The 24,014-nt window shown below is 42.5% G+C and overlaps 1 protein-coding gene across 1 annotated transcript in view; it reads left to right on the forward strand.

Annotated features, from left to right (window-relative positions):
- Window positions 1–24,014, forward strand: part of TDRD1 (tudor domain containing 1) — a 65,683-nt gene that overhangs the window by 28,854 nt on the left and 12,815 nt on the right. Inside the window, 7 exon segments of the mRNA XM_015421498.1 lie at window positions 1,087–1,257; window positions 2,434–2,688; window positions 4,096–4,218; window positions 6,545–6,655; window positions 7,520–7,690; window positions 16,710–16,964; window positions 22,902–23,021. Of these exon segments, the coding sequence (XP_015276984.1) occupies window positions 1,087–1,257; window positions 2,434–2,688; window positions 4,096–4,218; window positions 6,545–6,655; window positions 7,520–7,690; window positions 16,710–16,964; window positions 22,902–23,021 (1,206 nt within the window).

Consider the following 24,014-nt stretch of genomic DNA (forward strand, 5'->3'; position numbering starts at 1 on the left):
TCTCCCCCCCCATAGCCAGTCAGAACACAGAGGGCCTTTGCATATGTGGCCTGATTCGCCTTTGCCTTGGAACACAGAGGTCGTTTGCATATGCAGCCTCACTGGCCTTTCCCTCTAACATTCTAAACAGTTTGCTGTTGATGTTCTGAGGTAAAATAAATTTCCCCTTAGTGTCTGTTGGGGGAAACCATGGTTGCAAATCTCCAGGTGAGGGCTAAAGATCACTCAGAATTACAACTGCTTTCCAGATGGCAGAGATCAGTTCCCCTGGAGAAAATGGTGAACTCTGTGTTCTTATATCCTGCTGAGATGGCCCCTGTATGACAGCCAATGTGACGTAATAGTCAGGGCTTCAGCTATTAAAACTGATGTCCAGATGACCCAGATGGCATTATACCCTACTGAGGTCCCTCCCCACCCCAAATCCTGCCCTCCCCAGGCTCTACCCCTCAAATCTACAGGTATTTCCCAACCCAGAGTTGGCAACCGTATAATTAGCTATGGAACTTCTTTCCAGACCCTTGGAACCCAGAAAACATGGCACAGGAGGAGGTGCTTTTCTACTTTAGCTGCCACTACATAACACCCTCCTCCCCCTCAACAAATTAAGTCAGAGGTGGAGAGAGCCATATCTGTTACCATGAGGCTGTCCTCCCATTCTTCCCACTTGGGGCAGCAAAATGACTTGAGACAGCCCTGCCTTATAGCTAAGCAGAAGGAAAGAAGGCTTGCCTCCCTCAATTTTCCGCTTCCCTCTGCCGCCCCACCAGCCACAATCGGGACACTCATCTGGAGCTTCCTTCTAGATCCCGTTGTATTTCTTCCCACAACGGGCATTACTCCTAGTAGGTAATATTGATAAGTTGGTTTTACATATATTTCTGATTGTGCAAGTAATCACTTTGTTCTAATGTCAGTCACACAGTTTTTTCTCATAATATTCTTTTAAAAATGGCACATGTGAAATACACTGGATAAGCTTGATAAACCAATTTTTGTGGTACCTTTCATATACATTCTTCTCATTTTAAATTGAGATGTTAGAAAAGGTAATTACTAAGCCTTAATTATATTTTTATTTTCCAGAAGACAACCAGTGGTATCGTGCATCCATTTTGTCTTATGCATCTGAAAAAACTGTACTGGTCGGTTATATAGATTTTGGAAACTTTGAGGTCCTTCATTTAAGTAGACTTCGTCCAATAATTCCCAAATTAGTGGAGTTACCAATGCAGGCTATGAAGTGTATGCTAGCAGGTATGAATCAAAATGAATAACCACAAAAATAAATTGTGGTCCTGCACTTCTCATCTGGATGTGTGGTTTATTTTTAATTGTATGCAATATGTGTAGTCTAACTGAAGGGGAAACCTCTCTTCTTTGGATTAGATCACAAGAATGGGTTCTACCTCTTAAATCTGTGTGATTTTATTCTACTTTTCAGACAAGTTTGACTTCCTAAGTCACAGAAATCAAAAACCCTTATAAATGGTAATAAAGATTAAGTAAAAATGTTGATTGGGGAGTAGATTTTTAGCTGGATTTGATCTAAGCATGATGGAGGGCTGCTTACCTGTTGAGCTCCTTCCTTCTGACATTCCCACTAATGCTAGACGTTTGAGGCAATATGTCACTGCAGAACTGCCCTGCCACCAGCAAAGGTAGAACCAGAAAAATCTCTTAAACTAAGATTTTGTTGACAAGCTATGCATGTTTCTAGTGGGAAGTAAAAATTGTGTGGTTATATTTTTCTGGTTTGTGCATTTTTAGTTTGTTTTCTAAAATTATTATGCAAAATGACACATAAAACTCTTAAGTAACGTGATTAAAAGAAGGCTGCAGTAAAAATTAGCTGCTTTGAGTTCCTGTTGGGGAGAAGGGGGGCATAAATGAAATAAAGAAATCACTGTGTGAACTTTAAAAAAATTAAAGGGTTTTTTTAAAGAGAGAGAGAGGAACAATCTGTACAAATTTTGTTTTAATCTGAGGATAAAATAGGGCAATGAAGGAAGCTGAGAATTTCTCTGAAGTCAAAGCCCTGCCTCAAGTCTTAGCAGATGAAACAACTGAGAAAGCATCTGTGAACTTCAAGGAATGGAAAGCAATATATTGAGGAGATTTCTGAGATACATAAGGGTCAATTGCCAAGGGTTTTCAATGTAGTCACCTGTATCTTCATTTGGGGCCCAGAAACCAATAGAAAGCTTAGCCAAGGTGTGGCAAGCCAACTATGAACCATATGACATTAGCTGCAACTTCCAGACTTAGGACTTCAAGGTGGCATGCTGTATTTTTGTGCGTATAAAATCTATATGTGATCTAAATGTTGGGAAAACATTGTTTCTAGGAGCTCAGAATGTATCCTATGGCTGTAGGAAAGCATAGCTTTTAAAGAGGGGAGCAATGTAGTTTTCCTGTTTGTTTGTTTTTTAGGTATAAAGCCAGTGTCTGGAAGCTGGTCCACAGAGGCAACGTCTTTCATGAAATCACTGGTACAAAATAAAGTGGTCACCATAACAGTAGTGGATAAAAATGAGAACACTTTTGCAGTAGAACTTACAGATAAATCAGTGACTCCAATGATAAATGTGCGTGAAAGCCTTTTAGAGTCTGGATGTGCAGTGGAAGGAGATGCCGCCATCTCAACAGGGCTTGAAGGAAGTACTGGAATATTGCAAGAGGTGAATGGTAAGTGAAAAATTGCTGCAGAGGTTTACTTGAGAAGCTGGCTGCATAAATACTTGGGCAGCATTTTGAAAGTAGGTAAATAGAGGCTTTGGCATTTAGGAATATTTGTAGATTGGGTTTATGTGTGTGACTTTCTTTCATCATTAATCAGCTGTAGTACATATTACACATTCTAATTAAATCAGCTATAAAAATATAATTTGAAAATGCTCTTAAATTCAATAGTACCCCTATTCTGAACTTTGCAGTTTTAACAGGTTCAGCTGACAGAAAGTTTGCAAGCAGCGGAGAGCTTAAAAGCTGCCAGTTTAGCTGTGTACTAGCTCTAGCCATCTGTGTTGTTAAGGGAGAAGTAGAATGCTTTGTTTTGGAGGAAATGTAAGGATATTTTTATAAGAAATATATCACAATCCAATGGGGTTTACAGCTTCTTCTTTTTTTTAAGACACACAGAAATGAAGCTGCATTGAGCTCAAGCCATTCCTTCCCGATGTGGTTGCTGAGCTGCTTCTGCAAGTGATGTCAGCAGTAATGTAGAGGGAGTGTAAAGAAGCCCCTCTGGATTCATTCGAGCATCACTGTCAGCCTCCTGCATTATCACAAAAATGAAAAATTCCTTAGCCCACCCTTCAAATGGTCCTCAGTTAACATCAGTAAGACCTTGCAAGATCATTTTGATTTATCAGAATTTAAACTTAACTGAATGTGCAAACCGTTTAACACATTCCACAACTACCTGTTGTATTGATTAACAGAGGGAGTTAAAAATGTCCTCTTCAGCCAGAGGAGCTGTTTGCCATAGTCTCTGAAGTCCTGCATGTGGGCTCTGTGCTGAGGTAGCTTTGAAACATTCTAGGTCTCTAGTCAAAGAAAATGGTGCTACTAATGTTGTACACAAGGGCGCAATCTGCATCTAGCATTTGCTCCATTGTTTTACCAAACTCACACTGGAACAGAAAAAAATGCGGCTCAAAACCACATTCAAATACCCCGGGCCAACGCCATACTGACTGCAGAGTCACCCCTGAACGGCCATAAAACGGCCATAAATCTCTGCAATCAGTTCCATAAAACCTGAGAGATCAAACGAAGTGAAAGCAGCATGCAGTCTGGACACTGCCATAAAATGTGACAATCAATCAAAGTGAAAGTGGCAGGGGAATTTCTATGCCAATGTGGGTTTGGTAAAACAGTGGAGCAAATGCTAGATGCAGATTGGGCCAAGGAGTTTTACATTTTTTTATTGTTCCTAGGGTGCAGTGCTATTATAAAGCTTCATTTTAAATCTTTTAGAGTTTTCAAATGCTTTAATTAAATGGGCCTGAGATTCAAAGATGGGCTGATCAATGAAGGATGAACATAACATTGGACTTTATGTTTTGTTTTGTTTTTTGTCTTTGCCTATAGATCAGAAACCAGACAAAGTTGATTGGGCCTGGATCACATTAACACCTAAACAGGTGATAGATGTCATGGTGTGTATGGTGTACAGCCCCAGAGAGTTCTACTGTCAGATATTAAACAACAATGGTACATTTTATTTCTCAGTTTTGGGGAGAGTTTTTGTTGATGATGTTGTTCCTTCTTGTATGTTGGTATCTCATTTAAAAGATCCATGGCACTACTTCAGCCATGCATTTAACTGAAGCTTGTCATTTTTCATGCCTAGCCAGTTGGCTCAATTATAATTGAGCCAGGAACCTAACAAGTATCCAGTGTTTCCATTTTAGTCACCCATCCATTTATGCAAATAACGGACTTGGACCAGAATACTTCTGACTGGTTGATGGGTGTATACTTTTCTGCATTCTCTTATTTGTTGCATTAAAAATTAGGGATAGCAAATGTATATTCTACCTGTGTAGAGACCTGTTTGAGGCAGCTTGTAATTAAAACAGTACAGCAAAACCATTAAAAAACAAGTCAGGGAATAAACCCAGCATAAAACGCACATTGGGCAGCCAAAAATGATATAAATAACAGCACAAAAGCAGACCACAAGAGAGAGGTAAAGGTGACTTTTAAAAATCTGATTAGTATTCTCACATTTCTGCACTGCTCAGCGATCTGATGAGAGTTCAGATGTGAGGGTCAGGACTGAACTAAGGGTGTGGTCACACGGCAAGCTTACTGCAATTTGTTCCTGCTGTAGATTTGATTTGGGATATTTTTTAGGCGGGTTTGGATGTTCACACATCCCTTGCTCAACCGCTTGCATCGTGCAGTGAGGCTCCTGGCACCGTCCAGACAGTAGTCGATTTTCCCAGTGTCGGAAAACAGGCTAGAAAACCGGGAGGATTGCGGGGGTGAGTCCACTTCGATACGGGAGACACAATCAACTGTCTGGTCAGCCCTTTTAATTGCAATAGGGAACAGTTGTGAAACCTGATCAAAATGACCGTGTGACCACAATCTAAATGTGACATCTGCACATGACAACCATTGAAATCAATTTCAAAGTAACCCAGGAGTCTGATGCAGATAGGGACCATGCCATGGCATGGAGGTGCTTCAGCCTCCCCCCTCTTGCCATTTTCCTGAGTTGAAAATGGTCCTGGAGCTATTACCCCACTGGGGGCTGCACATGTTTGTATTACCCAGTAGGGCCAGGAAAAGGACCCCAAAGCTGTTTATACTCAGGGAAGTAGCAGGGGGAGGATAACCCCTCCCACGCCACTGACCCAATCTGAATCAGAATCCTGTGGTGCTTTGGAATAGAGTTGCTAGAAGGAACTTGCAAAGATGGTATGACTGCCAGTCCCTGTGGCAATAACATGGCAGATGTCATGCCTTATTCAGCCCTCAGTTCTGACGTTTAATGAAGGTACTGCTCTCAAAAGTAATCTAAGCTCTCAGAGAACCACACTTAATTTCCTGGCTTATTTTTGACAGCCCAAAAATATCTTTGTGTCCGAAGGAGCATTGCTGGCAGTTAACAGAATCATCTCTCAGGTTCCAGGATAGGGTTTTTTTCTGTGGTGACACCAGTCTCTGCAGACACTGGAGGGGTGTGCATGTGAGTTAAACAATATAGACAGTTCTTCATCAATGGCAAGAGGTACGCTTAATCAGCATGTGTACAGTTTGGAAGATCTTTAGATTGAATCTTAAGCTTCTTAATGGGGGAAAGTAAGTCATACAAAGAGCAGTTTAAAGGAGAAAAAGTTTGTAGGTAACTGGAATTACAGAAACTAACAGTAACTTCAGTTTCTTGCAGGCTTTTTCTGCTTTGCTGCTGTGTATTTTGTAAACGATTTTCACATTTTTCGGTTGTTTTTATACTTTGAACTGCCCTTTCTAGGATTATTTTAATGTGGTGACATTGCTGCTGCTCAGGGGTCGTTTCGTAGAAAAAGAGCTAGGGGAAGTTATTAGCATAACTCATTAGCATATGCCATACCCCCTGACATCACCAGAAGTGTGTCATAAGGCCACACCCCCTGACATCACCAGAAGTATGTCATAAGGCCACACACCCCGCCCCCAACGGTCCCGGCCGGCGGGAGGGCAAGGAAGCCCCGCGAAGGCCCTCCCTGGCCCCAGGCAGGCAGGGGTGGGGAGAGGCAGGGAGGAAGCAACTTACCCTCCCTCTTCTCCTGCCTCCTCCTGGCTGAATGAGGGCTGGAAGCGGGGCGGCCGGAAGCAGGGGGCGGGGCTTCGTCATGTGCCCCGCCCCCCGTACCTCACCCGGGGGAACCGCGATCCCCCCCGAAATGACCTCTGCTGCTGCTTAATATTAACCTGTTAAGAAGGGTGCTGCTTTAGCTGAATGAAAAGTAAATTGGAATGATTGAGTAGCCCTCTACTACTGCAAATGATGGATGAAGAATTTTGTATTCTAATTTTATTGTTACAGACCTGAAGGTTCTAAAAGAACTCAATTCAGCCTTAGCAGAATATTGCCAGAAAACAACTCCTTGTGTTTCTAAAATAGCAAAAGGAGAGCCATGCTGTGCTTATTTCTCTGGTAAGTGAACTTGCTCCCTGTTCTTTCCTGTATGCAGCATAACAGCCCGCTACTTTCTGAGATTTGGGGGCGTGGGTATAGCACTCAGCTTTGAATCAGCTCTGTAAGATGTCACACCATATTTCTTGGATTATGCATTGGAAAAGAAAGGGTATGCTAGCTGGGATGTTTGAGGGGGAGGGAACAAGAGAAAGCTCCAGAGACGAGTTGGAAAAAGGCATCCAATTAAAGATTCAGGATTAGTTCAGCATCTGGAGAAGGAAGTGGGTGTTCTGTGCATTATTCTCAGTACAGAAATCTGCATAGTTTCAGGTACACACTCTATCTTTAGTCTTAACAGCTTTAAACAGCAAAAATAGCCATAATGGTAGAAAACCTGATCAACAGGGCTACTCTTATGTAAGTATTGTGTATCTTTCTCAACCCAACAATGCATTTAATTTGCCCTTGGTAAATCATTGGGACTATGTTGGTTGAATGACTTTGCAAAGGTTCTTAGGTAGAAGGATTTATAACTGTGAATCCTAGATTCCCCTAAAGCACCTAAATTCAGATGGTTCCATTAAAATAGTCCCATGATAATGACTTCTACAGTATTAAAAGTAATGTTTAACCATTCCCTGTAGGATGTTAGTATGTTACTTGCATTGCTGCAGATTAATTTTAATTTCTGTTTTAAAATGCCTTCACTGTGAAATGGAATAGCATGTGCTTATTTAATTGCTTTGTTTACAGTTTTCCTGAAGAACAATGCAACAACAATGTATCAGTAGTTTTGCATACACCTAACACAGAGACATAGCAAAAAATCTTAATTTTTAGTTGTACACTGAATATATAATTTTTGTTTGTGTGTGCTTTTAGGTGATGGTAGGTGGTATCGTGCTTTGGTAGAAGAGTCCACTTCAGATGAAACTTTTAAAGTTCAGTTTGTGGATTATGGAAACAATGAACTGATTACTCTGGATAAACTCAGACAAATTTCATCTACATTTTTGAAACTTCCATTTCAAGCAATCAGATGTTGGTTGTCAGGTGAAACTTTTCCTTTTTCAGTAATGACAGAATCCAATGACCAATATGATTGGAAATCATAGTGTAAATAACAATCTCTCATCTTCAGATTAAATGAGAATTCTATGTTGAAAAATAATGAACAGCGAGCTTAAGCTTTACAACATTAACTTTACCATTAAATCATATTTCCAGACCAGAAACCCAAAATATTGTTATGCTTTTTATCTCATTTATCCTTCAAGAGAACAGGTGTTAGGAAACAGTCAAGTCTCTGCAGAATACTAGATTAGTATAGAATGAATACACATCAGTGCCTGAGGTAAGAGATTGAAAGCCAAATTAGAGATTAAATCTCTTTTCACAAGTTTGCTACAGGAATTTACAGTCAGACAACCTCTGCCCCCACCCCACCCCCATGTGTGGTTTTGGCTGCTGAAAGTGGTGTCCCTTTGGCAAATTCCTGAAAAAAATAATGGCTTTTGCTTCCCCCCCCCAAGAATTAGAAGTCAGTTCAGTGTGCCATACTGTCTAGTAGTATCCTGCTCTGTGGCGTTTTGTCACAAAATGAAATCATTAAATCAGCCAATACAATATAAGGGTTATATAACAGTTGTAAGGTTGCAGTTTGTATTCCATTCACAATTGGGAGCTAGTGCACTGCAGTGCCTGGTGCTTTGGGTCTGGATGTGTGGAAACCAAATTCAAACACTCACTCTGTTGCAAGGTCCATCTGCCTCAGTGTGATGCATTCTGGTTTCCCATGGGAGATACTGCTGGAGGCTGTGCTCTATTCTTAGAGCGTTTTGTTTTATCTTATTTTATCCATTTACATATATACTTTTCATACCTTTAAATTTTTTCTCTTTCCTCTGTTAAGCTCCCATCGCAGGTACTTTGTCCTTGTTGCTTTTTACTGAGCTCTTACAACTTCTTCCTATTTTCTTATCTTATAGATGCTTCCTGTTTTTGACTAGGCTAGTTTACCAGCAGTAATAGTTTCTTTCCCTGCTCCCCTCTTTGTTAATCGGGCGGGGTTCCTTACAAAGACACTAGTCTGTTTTTTACTTTATATTAATTCTGTATTTTATTAGCTTCTATTCACTGTATTCATACCAATTTTATAAATTCTATAAATCTACTTTTTAAACTTTACTCATAATTATTCTTAATTATTTTTACTTATCTGTTCAGTTACCTATTTACTGCTGAAGTGACAAGAGCGATAGGATAGGAGCAAAGGGAATGCTGCGGGGCTGAGCTCTACACCAATGCTCCCTCAAAGCTTGTGAGCAAAGTCTTGTGAGCAAAAATTCTACTTGGTGAGCTATTGGCATTAAAGCTGTGAGCAAGCAATTTTGGCTACTGCATAAAGTAGTTTGCTCTGGAGCCATCCTTCCTGAGCTAAGACAAAAATGTGTGAGCCAGAGGCTAAAAAACTGAGCTAGCGCACACTAACTCAGCTTAGAGGGAACACTGCTCTACACCTAGAGGGATCTCTTTGTTTCTGCATATATTTTGTGTTATATTTTCTTTCGTTTTGCACTTGTTTTGCAGTTTATTTTAAAGTTTACATATTTTTTCGTTCGTTTCTCCATCTATTTGTGTGCACTCATGCCATAGCTTGGCTCAGTTTCTTTCTCTTTTTTAACTTTTTTATTGCTTTTATATACTACATTCTAAAGGGAGGGGGAAAAGGGAAATTACTAAAACTAAAATCACTAAAACTGTTTCCAGACAATTTGCCACCAGAACCTCTTTTCACTAGTCCCTGCTTTTCCTAAGGGAAGAGATTCCAAACACTTAGTTGGCATCTGGGACAGAACACATTAGCAACTCAATCCAGAGATGCACACTTTTACTCTTACAAAGAAGAAGAAGAGATTGGATTTATACCCCGCCATTCACTTGGCGTCTCAGAGCGGCTTACAAACTCCTTTCCCTTCCCCTCCCCACAACAGACACCCTGTGAGGTGGGTGGGGCTGAGAGAACTCTGACACAAACTGCTCTTTCAGGAACAGCTGTGCCAGAGCTTGTGACTGACCCAAGGTCACATCAGCAGGTGCAAGTGGAGGAGTGGGGAATCAAACCCAGTTCTCCCAGATTAGAGTCCGCACACTTAACCACTACACCAAACTGGCTTAAGTGGTCAGGGTTAGCTACAAGATTTAGCCTTGGAGTTCAAGTTACCACATCAGAGACACAATTAGAAATAAGAAGGATCTTTATTCAGTACAGAGCACAGCAAACAGACTAGGAGAGTATAAAATAACAAAGGCTAGGGCAATTTGCTAACTACACATTAAAGATACATAGTTACCAAGTCAGGAACATCCAACAGTCCAGAATAGTCCAAGGGATTTTGAAGGGAAATCCCATCTTTGCACACCCATGTGCTCCAAGTCACCAAGCAGGTCTTTGTTTTCCAAGAGACAGCATTTCAGATGCAATAAAACAGACAATGACAAGAGGAGGAAGGGAGAGCTAAGCGAGTCACTCCCATAGGGATCAATCAATTATACCCCTATTCCAGTCACAAATTAGCCATGGCCATCAGCCAATTGCGAGTGGGCATGGGTGTCCCCAATTGTTGGTTGCCATGGTTGCTAACATCAGGTTTGTGGGATTGGCTGGAAGTTTGGAGACCCTGCCTGCAGTCCGCGGACCCAAACTCCAGCTACTTCATTGTGTACGTGACTGGTCGCAAGTGGGCCAGAGTGTGGAGCCATGAGGTCTGGCTTTTGGCATGAAGGTGTGAAAGAATGTGGGTTTATGGCATGGCTATTGAGGCCATGTGGCCTCACCATTTGGCTTACAACAGGAAATAAGACACAGCACAGGAGAAGGCATGTGGATATAGAAAGCAGAAAGCAATTTTTCTATGCACACCCCCTCTCAGGCGCTGGCGCGCGTCTCCCGGAGCTCCGGGAGAACGTGGCCACCATAGCAGACGCCAAAACCAGAAGTCTTGTTTCAACTTTCTTAATAGCTCCGTCGGTTTCATTTGCTCTTTTTATCCATTCATGTCAGCTGCTTTTGGACTCCATCCAATTTGCTATTGATATTAGACATCTTCAGCAGGGTGCGCAGTGCCTGAGCCAACATATTGGTAAAGTCTGCAGCTGCTTCCTGTGTCAGGGTGTGAGTCGTTGTTAGAGTATTTCCTGTGAGAGGTTTCTTTTCCGACGCCATTCTTCTCCCTCTGCCAGACATTGTTTATATAAGAAGAAAGGTTTTGGATTTAAACTCAAAGTTCTACGATTTGAATACGCTTTGGATTATTTTGCACCTTTCGGTCTTAGGTACAGTCTCTCACGGTCAGTTTTGCTTATTTTCTTTTCATTTGTCATTCAGGGACCGTTCAATTTTAGGGGGGGGGTAACCCCAACTCTTCCCCCACCCACCGCTGCTTATTTCATAAGTTGATGCCATTTGCCTTAAAGTCTTTAGCCGCTTTTGAAGGGGATTGCTTAACTCACAGTTTGATCGTGTTTAAGTCATTATAGGAGGATCTTCATGTTAGATCTCTTGTTCACTCGTCCAGCAGCCAGCTCTTAATTGCCATGATGGCTTCACAGCAGCAGGACCTCTCGGGGTAGGGAGAGTCTCTATTCCTCAGCCGTTGCCTCGGAAGAGACTCCCCCCCGCACCCCAGGCTTGGAGTCCCCTACAAGGACTTTGGGGGGGCTCAGACCCAGCCGGAGCCCCTCCTGTCTGCCGCGACTCGGCATGTCTCCATCAGGAGCTCGATGGGACGCGTCCAAGCTTCAAGTCGCCAAAACCGGAAATGCTTGGCTCAGTTTCTTCTTTAGTTGTTGCTTTCCCCATTAAATGTAGACTCTTGTCTCAGATGTAGAGTTTATTTCCTTGTTGACTGGTGTTACCTGACCTGATTTATTGCGCTCAGCTACTTGATTTTATTCTTCTCCCTAATTTCTCTTTCTTTTTTTTAACCTAGTCTCTGCAATACAAATCCACGTCCCCTCTTCCCTTGCCCCCTTTTTGGGTGTGGTAGAGTATTCTCAGTAATAGAGAATAAGCTGAGCGAACTCCTTCACTTCATTTAATTTTACACTTGCCCAGGCGTGGAGTTCCTCCTTGTTTTTGAGTTTTTGATATTTGATTTTCTTTCTCCTTTTCCTTTTGCATTATAGCCACAGCTGTTACTTTTCTCCTTCATTCTACCTGTTCTGTTCTGTTTTGTTGTTTTACTTCTGCTTTGCTTTACTTTTAATTCATTCTCAATTTGCTCTCAATGTGTTTTAAGGTTGAGACTGACGGGAACATCTATTCATTTATTTCCCCCATAGAAGTAGTAATTTTAAAAGTGTTGATTTTAATTTTAATTTAATTCTAATAATCTCAGTAATCTTAACAATGATTCTAAATAATGAATTGTCTAACTAGATATTTTACATAATTACATAGGGGACACAGATTTTAGGGGTATTTTTGTTTTCTCTTTCTCAGTACCCTTAGAGATTAATTTAATACAATAGACTCTAGTATAATTGAGATAGGGGCCTTTGTAACTTTGGTAACCTATTTGTGGATGGATATAGTATCAGGGATATGAGAAGTACAAGCTCAGAAATTAATTAAGCTGATCTTATTGTAGAGCATAAACCAAAGATAGAGTATACTATGAATCGTAAGCGTAACTACACAAAGCAGCGCAGAAGATTCCCTCAGTCTCTACCGCAATCCTGATAATAGCTTTGAAGCTTTATAACTATCCATAGATCATCTTCCTCCACCAAATGACAGAAATGCAGACAGTGCCCATAACCTCTTGAACGATTCTTTAATTAAAGAGGTAACTGCAAAATTAGGTGATCTACAGAATCTATTAATGAGGACTCGATATTGAGCCTGTTAGCCTCACAAACCTTCCTCACTGCACATACCCTAAATAAAATTTATGAAAAAGTAGATCACCTCTCTGCCCAAATCTTAAACAGTAACCCAGTAAAGGAATGGAAGAAAGTTCACAAAGGTGCTCCTTCTGCTCCCAACCCTTGCAGAATTGTGTTGGACATTTACTGTTTTAAGAGGAAGAAGAATCAACGGGAGCAGCAAATAGCTTATAAAGGAGCATCTAGCATCCCTTTTAAATTTTCACCCTACTTCAGTCAATCTAAAATATTATGATTATCTAGTAACCTTTGCTCCTTTTGCCTAATGCTTCTATTCTATTCTCCAAAACTTCTGTCAAACCAGGAGTAATTTCGAAGTCATGGCATTTCCCCCCCAATGCCCCTTTATAACCACTGCAGTTAACCCACTTTTCCCCACTACATTCCCTCTGAAATTTCCCCAAAGTATCCAAATTATACAAAAAAGAAGGCAGTAGACCCCCAATAGTTAAGAAGCAGGTACTTAAATCTCCAGATACTCCATTGATTGATTTAACAGAACCATTAACTCCACAAGAACCTTTAAAAAATGAATCACAAAGAGTGAGGAAATCTCAAAATTATATTTCAGCATTTCAGAAGGAAAATGATCTGGATGCTATTGATAGAAGTTTCCTAAATTCTTTAGAGGCCCTTCCCTCTGAAGAGCAAATCAACATTCTTAGGAGACTTGAACAATTGCAGGGTCATCTAATCAAAGTCCAACAAAGGAACACAATCAAATCTACCAACAACATTCATTCAATAAAACATTCATTCAACCTGCCAACAATGATGAGATATATAGTAAGAGTGCCGAATCCTCTATATTTACATAAAACTCTCAACCTAGAGAGACTAGCAAACAATACAGGAAGAAATCAGAAGAGAAGGGAAAACTTCCCCTTTGTAGAGCTATGGGAGGATTCATCCCCCTCCTTGTGAAAAAACTCTCTCACAACTCCCAACCAGTGTTCCCTCTAAGCTGAGGTAGTGTGAGCTAGCTCACAGTTTTTTAGCGTCCAGCTCACAGATTTTTGTCTCCGCTCAGGAAGGATGGCTCCAGAGCAAACTAATTTATGCAGTAGCCAAGTCGCTCGCTCACAACTTTAATGCCACTAGCTCACAAAGTAGGATTTTTGCTCACAAGACTCCACAGCTTAGAGGGAGCATTGCTCCCAACCATCTTCAGTTCCAATTCCCCTTGAACCCAAAATTCAGATACGTTTTGCAAATCCTAGGGGAGGCAAATGTATCCCAGGAGGCCTGCATGTGTTTAACAAGAAAATTATTCCACAGCTCCTTTATGGAGCTTCACTATGGATCCTTTGAGCTAGTGAAAAATTAGATCACCCTCTTAACCACTTCCTGCAACATATCACAGGTACTCCAAGAAGTCACTCTAAGATTAAAAACTGGATTAAGGTACTATTAGAGCCAAAGTGTGGCTATATGCATTCAAGCATAAACTAAAGCTTACCTTTGCTACGAAGAAGAATGTTCTCCTTTTCGAGTTTAATTAAGATCTGGGGGGTGGGGGGTTCCATTCTGGATGCAAGAAATAGATAAGAAACTCTTTAGCCTTGGCTTAGCAAAGGGTGATATACTCAAGCTTGAGAAAAGTGACACTTAAGTATTAAGAAATATATAAAAGACCTAGACCACTTTAGTTCAGTGGTGAGAGTCAGGAGGGTATGCTCTACAGTTTTTTGGTATCCTTCCATCTCCAACCATCCCAGCCTATGCTAGACACTTAACAGTTCCCTGCTACTGTAGAGCATTCATGCTTGTACATCTAAATGCAGCCCCCTCAGCAGTCTTATATGGGAGATATTCCAATCTGTTTTATTTGGAAAAGCTCTTGCCAATGCAATCTGAGAAAGACTGACCCATTGTCCCATATGATACTAGAATGCTCCTACTATAAATTTTACCATAAATTGTGGATTACCCCTACTTTAACTAGACTATCTTTTGCTGTCTCAAAAGAGAACATATCCCCTTTCTGTTGGTGGATAAAATTAATTAATTAATTATCATATGGCAGTGGGTGTAATATAGCCAGGAGATTCAAAGCCTTTAGCTCTTTTTGTGGCGAGCTAGGTTTATTTTTTGTGCTGTGACTAACCCAAGGTTCACCCAGCTGACTTTAAGTGGAGGAGTGGGGAATCAAACCTAGTTCTCCAGATTAGAGTGCGCCGCTCTTAACCACTACACCACACTGGCTCTCTCATTGGTGGATAGAGGTCCAAGGACTATTTTCAGCCAAGTATTTCTCCACCATATGTTCCTTAAAGAAATAAATGCTTCATATCTGCTGCTCAAGATCATTGGATCAAAGGAGCTTAAAGGTGTTGTTCAGTCGCACAGTCGAGTCCGACTCTTCGCGACCCCATGCACCAGCTCCCGCCAGGCCCTCCTGTCTTCCGCCATCCTCTGACGTTTGCTCAATTTCATGTTCGTTGCATCTATGACACTGTCTAACAATCTCATCCTTTGCCGTCCCCGTCTTCTTTGACCTTCAATCTTTCCCAGCATCAGGGTCTTCTCCAGTGAGTGCTCCCTTCTCATTTGGTGGCCAAAGTATTTGAGCTTCAGTTTCATTATCTGGCCTTCCAGGGAACAGTCAGGGTTGATTTCTTTGAGGATTGACTGATTTGTTCTTCTTGCAGTCCAAGGGACTCTCAAGAGTCTCCTCCAGCACCATAGTTCAAAAGAATCTATTCTTCGGCGCTCGGCCTTCCTTATAGTCCAACTCTCACAGCCATACATGACTACTGGGAATACCATTGCTTTGACCATGCGGACTTTTGTTGGCAGGGTGATGTCTCTACTTTTTATCATGCTGTTTAGGTTCGCCATCACTTTCCTCCCAAGGAAATCTTTTAATTTCATGGCTGCTGTCACAGTCTGCGGTGATCTGGGATCCCAGGAACGTGAAGTCTGTCACTACTTCCACGACTTCCCCTTCTATTTGCCAAGGAGTGATGGGGCCAATGCCATGATCTTAGTTTTTTTGATGTTGAGCTTCAAGCCCACTTTTGCGCTCTCCTCTTTTACCCTGCTCTCCTCTTTTACCCTAAGCAAGAGGCTCTTAAGGTCCTCTTCACTTTCTGCCATTAGAGTGGTATCGTCTGCATATCTGAGGTTGTTGATCTTTTCCCCAGCAATCTTAATTCCCACTTGTGATTCATCCAAGCCAGCATTTTGCATGATGTACTCTGCATATATATTAAATAAGCAAGGTGACAATATACATCCTTGTCATACTCCTTTTCCTATGCTGAACCAATCAGTTCCATATCTTAAAGGTAAGGCAAAGCAAAGGCAAGGTCCATTGGATGGCTTTATCAGAAGCACTTATTGCTTTATCTTTAGAGGAAATCGGAACATAACAATACTGGTTCTTCCAATGAATGAAAGTTTCACTTCAGAATGATGTTCTTTTTCTTTTACTGATGGGTGGAGAACGAAACATTGGACTTAGCATGGGGTTTCTTCTCAGTAGATGGAGGGTATCTTCAGCTACCTGAATTATCTTGCTTCTGAGTAAAAAAAAGGACAGTTAGTTTAGTGAGCCTCTGCTATGCTATATCCTAGATGGGGGTGAGACCATCTTCTTTACCAGAAGGGATGGAGACTGTCCAGTTTATGTAGCACAGCTTGTGGTGTGAATGGAAGTAGTAAGCCATACCAGGATGCTCTGCATACTCTTGAGAAGATGCTATCCCTGTACCACCTTGCTCTGACTTAGCATTGCTCTCAGTTTTATCCCCTTCACTATTTAGGAACATTGCTTTCCTTGAACTAAGTTGCTTATATTATCGTTCATCTGTCACATTTATTGGCCTTTTTGTTGAGGGCTGATTTGTTACAGCTGCTAACACATCTTAATAGTTGCATTCAAGAGATAGAGATTTGTGTATTTCAATGCAGTTGCAAAATTTCTTTGCAATTATGAATGCAGGTAACTTCCTGTATGTTGGTTTATTACATTTCACAAAATACTATGCTCCTGTTTACTCAGAAATACATCTGAGGTTAGTGGCATTTACTATTTGATAGTGTATGTACCAAGGGAATTGTTTGTTTGTTTTGCGCTTGCAGAATTACTAAAGGGTTCTTAAATGTTATTTTTCCTCAGGTGTAAGGCCAATAAACAAGGACTGGACCACAGAAGCTGTAGTGGCGTTTCAAATGTACACAGCTGGGAAGAAACTTCAAGCCAGAGTAGTTTCTTTAACCACAGATGGTGCTGAAGTAGAGCTTATTGACAGTTCTGCTGGCAGTCCCATAATGATCAGTGAAATTTTAATTAACAAACTTTTGGCTTTTAAAAAGGAAGCACCATCAACTCAGAATATGCTGCCGTCTGAATCTCCAGCCATTGATTTCAAAGGTGACTGATATTTTAAGTGACGTGAAAGCTAACATAAGGCTTGTCTTTTCTTTAGGTTTATATCACAGTTATGTGGTAATGGCGTTCAGGAAATGGCTCAAAAATTCTTGAGATTTAGTGGTAAATGCCAGTAGTTGTTGCTTCATGGGTATGCCTTGGTAAATGATGGAAATAAGAATGCAGTTAAGTATTTCTTGATAAGCTGAAGGCATGAGACCAATAAATGAATTTCAGTAATAATACAAATTCAACGGAAAGCAAATCTTTCCGTATATATAATTGAGTAGTCTGGTGGCACTTTCTGAACATTCCACACGCTCCTAAATCAGTTGGCTCCATGATGTATAACTCAGAAGCTGTCCCTATCCACTGGCTGCGTTGCCTGAGTCCTGCCCACAGTGCGCTCCGTCAGCCATTGGCCCGTCAGCCTCCACTCAAGAGTACTCGCGTGCCATTGGCCGGGTGCTGACTCTGCTCCTCTTCCCTGCCCACTCCAGCCACTGTTCCCTGTCAGAATACACTCTCTCTCTCCTGAAGGAGACACTGCTTGGCACCTCTGTGGGACTAACTTTTCCCTCAGTGGCTGTTGGTAGGCAACCAAGCTTGGTTCTGTCAGTAAAAAGACAATGGAACGAAACCCTTTCCACACCTATGTGAGAAACCCTTTCCACACCTATTTTGGCCTTTGGGAGAAAACTTATTGGGGCCAGTCCTGACTAGGGTTGCCAGCTGCAGGTAGGGAGATTCTGTGTCTAAGGAAACCAGAATCAGGGGCGGGGAGAGGCCTCAGCTGAACAGAATGCTATAGAGGCCACCGTCCAAAGCAGTTAATTTTCGGGGGGGGGGGAGATCTGTTGTCTGGAGTTCAGTTGTGATACCTGGCGGTCTTCAGGCTCCACCTGGAGGTTGGCTCCCCTAGGCATAGCAGTCATTCTTTCAGAGCACTGTCTGCTAGATCCAGGCGCTTGCTGTGGCAGCTGAGTGGGTGATTTTGGACCAGTCACAGACTTTCAGCCTAACCTACCTCACAGGATTGTTGTGCAAGTCAAAAGGGGGAGAGGAGAATGATGCAAGCTGCTTTGGTCCTCATTGCAGAGAAAGACTACTTTTCCTCCTGGGGAACCATTGTTGCCAATCTCCAGGTGAGGGCTGGAGATCACTCAGAATTACAACTGCTCTCCAGATGGCAGAGATCAATTCCCCTGGAGAAAATGGTGGACTCTGTGTCCTTATGCCCTGCTGAGATGCCCCCCATGACAGCCAATGTGACGTAGCAGGGCTTCAGAGCACCGTAGAGGCTGCAGGGGGGGGGGAGATGGAAAGCTGAAGAGTGAGAAGGAAATAAAGGTGGGTTGATGATTGGCTGGGAAAGAGATAGGGTTGCTAACTCCAGGTGGGAAATTCCTGGAGATTTGAGGGATGGAGCTTGGAGAGGGTGAAGTTTGAGGAGGGGTGGGACCTCAGACAGGTACAATGCCATAGACTCCACCCTCCAAACCAGCTATTCCCTCATGGGGACCCATGTTGCTCCAAGGATTAGCTAAAATGTGTTGAACTCCAGTTTGGGAAATTCCTGGAGATTTGAGGGGTGGGGCCTGGAGGGGGTGGGGTTTGAGGAGAGGTTGGACCTCAGACAGATAGAATGTCATAGACTCCACCCTCGAAACCAGCCATTTCCTCCTGGGTAACAATTGTTGCCAATCTCCAGATGAGGGCTGGAGATCACTCAAAATTACAACTGTTCTTCGGGTAGCAGAGATCAGTTCCTCTGGAAAAAATGGTGGACTCTGTGTCATTATACCCTGCTGAAGTCGCCACAGCAAATTGACACTGAGTGCCCAAGGCTGGGGCATGCTCCCAGAGCCTCTTTCTAGAGCTCATTGTATTTATTTCCACAGTGGGCCTTATTCTTAGTATTACATAATTCCTTAACAGTTGCCACACTCATAAGACTGTGTTGTTTTGTGTAGAATTACACCAAATTTTAGCCAAGGCAGCTATAAATGGGCAAGTTTAAAAATAATTTTCATTTCTGCAACACTCTTTAAACAATGAATGTTGTATATCCCAATATAGAGTGGAACAGCTAAAAAAAAATTCCCTCTGCTTCTTAAAAGTAGTATTGCAATGTGTAACACAGTTAATGTTTAACATGATTGGCTCCACAAGTAGCCTGTATGTGTTTTAGAATTGGAAGGAGCCATATAACGTTCTAATTTGTACGATGTGGAAAATCCTAAATGAAAGCATTCCTGGCTGGTGGCTACCAAGCCTTTTAAAACCTGTAGGAAAGGAAAACATCCTCTGTTGTTGAACTACTCTTTCGGGAATTTCCCATTCTTTAACATAAGCCCATCCAGTCTAGTCTTGACCTCTAGAGGAGCAGAGAACAAGTTTTTGTCTCTCTTCATCTGGCAGCCTTTCAGGTAGCTGAAGGGCACAATCATGACTCCCCTTAGTCTTCTCTTATCCAGACTGAACATACCCAGTCTCTCCAGCCTTGTGGCATAACTTGTTTTCTAGACTCCTGGCCATCTTCATTGCCCTCTTCTGAATATTTTTTTCCATTTGTCTATTACTGGCTAACTACTGGCCAGTTTTCAATTTGTCCTATTTGGGCAAATTAATTGAGAGGGCGGTGACGATTTAGTTGCAGGGTTTTTTGGATGACACCTCTACATTAGACCCCTTCCAGTCTGGCTTCCGACCAGGCCATGGTTGCCCTCATAGACAATCTTCAGAGGCATCTGGATCAGGGCAGTGTGGCTGTGTTGCTGCTGTTAGGCCTGTTGGCGGCGTTCGACATGGTTGACCACCAACTACTGGCCTGCCGCCTTGCTGACACTGGAATTCAGGGGTCTCCTTACAGTGGCTCTCTTTGTTTCTTCAGGGTCGGGGACAAAGGGTGGCCATTGGGAAGTAGCTGTCCCAAAGGCACCCCAAGGTGCAGTGCTTTCCCCGATGTTGTTTAACATCTACATGCGCCCCCTTGTCCAGATTGCCCGAAGCCATGGGCTGGGTTGTCATCAATATGCAGACAACACTGTTGTTGGGTGGCCAGTCTGACTCTAAGCCGGAAGATCTGGACCTGGTGTTGAAAGCTGTGGCTGGTTGGCTTAAATTGAGTCAATTGAAATTTAATCCAATGAAGACAGAGGTCCTGTGCCTGAGTCAGAGTGGCCCAAGGGTAGGGATCCCACTCCCAACTTTTGATGGGGCGCTGTTGGTGCCAGCGTCGGAGGTTAGGAGTTTGGGAGTGCTCCTGGATGCCTCCTTAATAATGGAGGCCCAGGTAGCAGCTGCTGCGAAGTCAGCCTTTTCTCATCTCCGACTGATCAAGCAGTTGGTTCCCTTCCTCAAATGCAATGACCTGGCAACAGTGATTCATGCAATAGTCATCTCGAGATTAGATTACTGTAATGCTCTTTACATGGGGCTGCCCTTATCTCAAATCCGGAAGCTGCAGCTGGAGCACATCCTGCCTGTGCTAAAAACTTTGCACTGGCTGCCTGTAGCATACCGAATTTGGTTCAAGGTGCTGGTTCTTACCTTTAAAGTCCTATATGGTCAGGGACCTGCATACCTGAGGGACCGCCTTTCCCCACGTTTTCCCCAGAGAGCACTACAATCGGGGTCCCAAAACCATCTGGCTCTGCTGGGCCTCAGAGAAGCCAGGCTGGCTGTGATGAGGACCAGGGCCTTCCCAGTGGCGGATCCGTTATGGTGGAATGAGCTCCCGGAAGACATCAGGGCCCTGTGGGACCTTTTACAGTTCTGTAGGGCCTGCAAGATGGAGCTCTTCCACCAGGCCTTCGACTAAGGAGCCGCCCTATATAATTGAGGCCATGGCCCCAATATTAACACCATCATTAACATCATTATAACATCATTTAAACAACTGGATATAACCCAGCCTATGCTGGCAGTTGATTGTTTGTATTGCTGGATGCTGCTCATGCCCGCCATCATATATGAATCATTCTAACACTAACAGTTTGTATGTTTTTATGTGTATTGTGTTTTTATCCTATGTAAGCCACCCTTGGTGGGGAGGGCGGTGTAGAAATAAAATAAATAAATAAATAATCACTGGTTCTCAGAGTGGGCAATACCGCCCCCTCAGGGGCGCTGGAACGATCCAGGGGCGCTGGAACAATCCAGGTGCAGATCCACAAACTGTATCTTTTTGTCCACTTCTTGAAGGTAGATGTCCAGGGGGACGCTGGGTAATTTTTTTTCTGAAAAGGGGGCGGAACCGCTGGATCTTACAGTATAGAGCCCAGTGCTGTACACAGTACTCCACTTGAGGTCTGACTAGTACAGAATAGAGTGAAACTGTTACTTCTTGTTACTTAGATACTGGGCTCTGATTAATGCAGCCTAACATAGAATTAGCCTTTTCTGCAACTGCTTCACATTCTTGATTCATCCTTTTCATATGCTAATGGCAAGCCAGGTATTCACCCATTCAGTACCTATGCATTTGATTATTTTTGCTTAAATTAAAAACCTTTGTATTTATCTTTATTGAATGTTATTGTTTAATTTGAAAACTTTGAGCAAAATGATCAAGGTGATTTTTAATTTTGTTTCTGTCCTCTGAAGTATTGGGTACCCTTCCCAATTTTGTGTGATCACTCTCCCCCAAAATTCACACTACCTTCATGGCTCATCAGCCACATCTTCCCTATTATTTACAATCAGTTCTAAGACAGAGAATTCTCTCATTCTTTCCTCTACCTTCTGAAAGAAGAAATTATCAGGAATTTACTGAACATTCCATCCTTAGCAGATATAGGGAGTAAGTTGTTTCAGGAAGTATCCTGTGCTTTCTCGCCTTAGTTTGGGAATCTGTAATAGATTTTAGCTGCAACATTGTTTTACTGCCATTTCCATTTATTTTGACCAGGATTCTCTCCACACGTTCATTTTTGATTTTTTTATAGGTGTATGCAGGAGTCATTTTGTAGAAAAAGAGGTACAGGAGCTCATTAGCATAACTTATTTGCATATGCCACGCCCCCTGACATCACCGGAAGTGTGTCAGAAGGCAACACCCACCGCTCAGGCCCCACTGGACTGTTTTGGATTGCTCGCTATTGGGGGGGGGGAGACGTGCAGATCTGTCCTCGCAGAGGAGGGAGAGCTTGTACCTGAATAAAACTTGGTCTTAAAGGTGCCACTGGACTGTTTTGGACTGGGGGGGGGGGCTCTGCAACTTACTTGGCTGCTTCTTGCTCTGACTGAGGGCTGCTGGGAGCAGGGGGTGGGGCTTGTTTTATGTGCCCGCCCCCTGGGCTCTTTACTGCCGGAGCTTCGCTCCTGTGCGCTCCTGCAGGAAATTACCCCTGGGTGTATGTATTTTTATCATAATGGTACTTTCCTTCCCTTGCCACTTGATCTGTTCTTTTTCGAGTCATCTTTCATAGATATATTCCAATTGTGAGAGTTGGGGAATCTAACATTTTCAAGTGTTTGGGGCCCAAAACTGCTTGGGAATGCAGAGGAGGGGCTTCAGCCTTCTCTCTGCACTGTTTTCCTTAGCCAAAATAGCTGCAGGGAGGCCGGACTGTGGGACTCTACATGCTGCAGACATCATGCCTAGTTTGACCATAAGCATTCATGTGTAGACGATGGGAAAAAATGAATATTATGCCCCCAGATCTTTCCTTTTATTTTAGAGTGTGACTTCTTAGAAGCTTCTGCAATGTCCCCAGGGTATCTTGTAGCACCTTAGTCCCTATCTTTATGTCACCTTGGGGCTTATACGTTCTGTAATGCATACAACAATATGTCATGCATTCTTAATTTTAAGTATTACATTATTTTACTTCTGGTTCATCACACAGAAGATAACATTAGCAGCATAAATTCAGAAACAAATTCAGATCCAAAGTGAAGATTCTGAAAACTGTTTTTACTTGTCTAATATTTTAGAAATGTCCGTATACACACAGTGGACAACAGAAGAATATCCAGTGAATGAAACCATATCTGTCCGTGTGTTACAAGTGATAAACCCTGGCTTGATCTATGTAGTACCAATGAAAGCCAAAGGTAGGGTCCCAAGTATACTATGTTGACAAAAGTATTCTTTTCATAATGCAATTATGCTGTTGTTTGTGGATTTTAGTTCTGCTTTAATACCATCCTCCCAGATAGATTAGTGTCCAAATTGGAGGGCCTTGGACTCTCCAACTCCATATGTTTCTGGATTTTGAACTTTTTGACAGCCCGCCCCCAGAGGGTTAGAGTAGGGTCCTATATGTCCACAGCCCTTACCACAAGGCTGTGTGTTGAGCCCCTTGCTCTATACCCTCTACACACAGGATTGTACCCCCACCCACCCCAGTAACACCATCATCAAGTTTGCTGATGACACCACTGTCGTGGGGCTCATCTCTGGAAATGATGAGTCTGCTTATCGGGACGAGGTGGAACGGCTTTGTGTTTGGTGCAGGGAAAATAATTTGGTAGTGGACTATAGGAGGAACAAAACGGACATCCAGCCACTGTTTTTTTGGTGGAGAACGTGTGGAGAGGGTGGCTACTTTTAAGTTTTTGGGAGTGATTATTGAGCAAAACTTGACCTGGAGTGCTAACACCACTGCTCTGGTGAAGAAGGCCCAGCAGAGGCTTTTTTCTCAGACTTTTAAAGAAAAATAACTTGAGTGAGAAAATACTGATGTCCTTCTATCGTTGCTCAATAGAGAGCATTTTAACATACTGCGTCTGTACCTGGTTTGCCAGCTGTACGGCTGTGGATAGGAAAGCACTCCAGAGAGTTATCACGACAGCCCAGAAGATTATTGGCTGCCCTCTCCCATTCCTGGAGGAATTGTATAGTTCTCGATGCTTGAAAAAAGCAAAGAACATTCTGCAAAATTTGTCACACCCTGAACACTCCCTGTTTGAACTGCTGCCTTCGGGTAGATGATCTAGGACAATTAAAACAAGGACAAACAGATTAAAGAATAGTTTTTATTCAAGAAATATTATTGCTTTAAATGCTGTATGAAATTGGAATTTGGGTGACATTGGTGGTTTAAG

The sequence above is a fragment of the Gekko japonicus genome, unplaced genomic scaffold (genome assembly GCF_001447785.1).
Source record: "Gekko japonicus isolate JY-2015 unplaced genomic scaffold, Gekko_japonicus_V1.1 scaffold1116, whole genome shotgun sequence".
Classification (NCBI taxonomy): Eukaryota; Metazoa; Chordata; class Lepidosauria; order Squamata; family Gekkonidae; genus Gekko; species Gekko japonicus.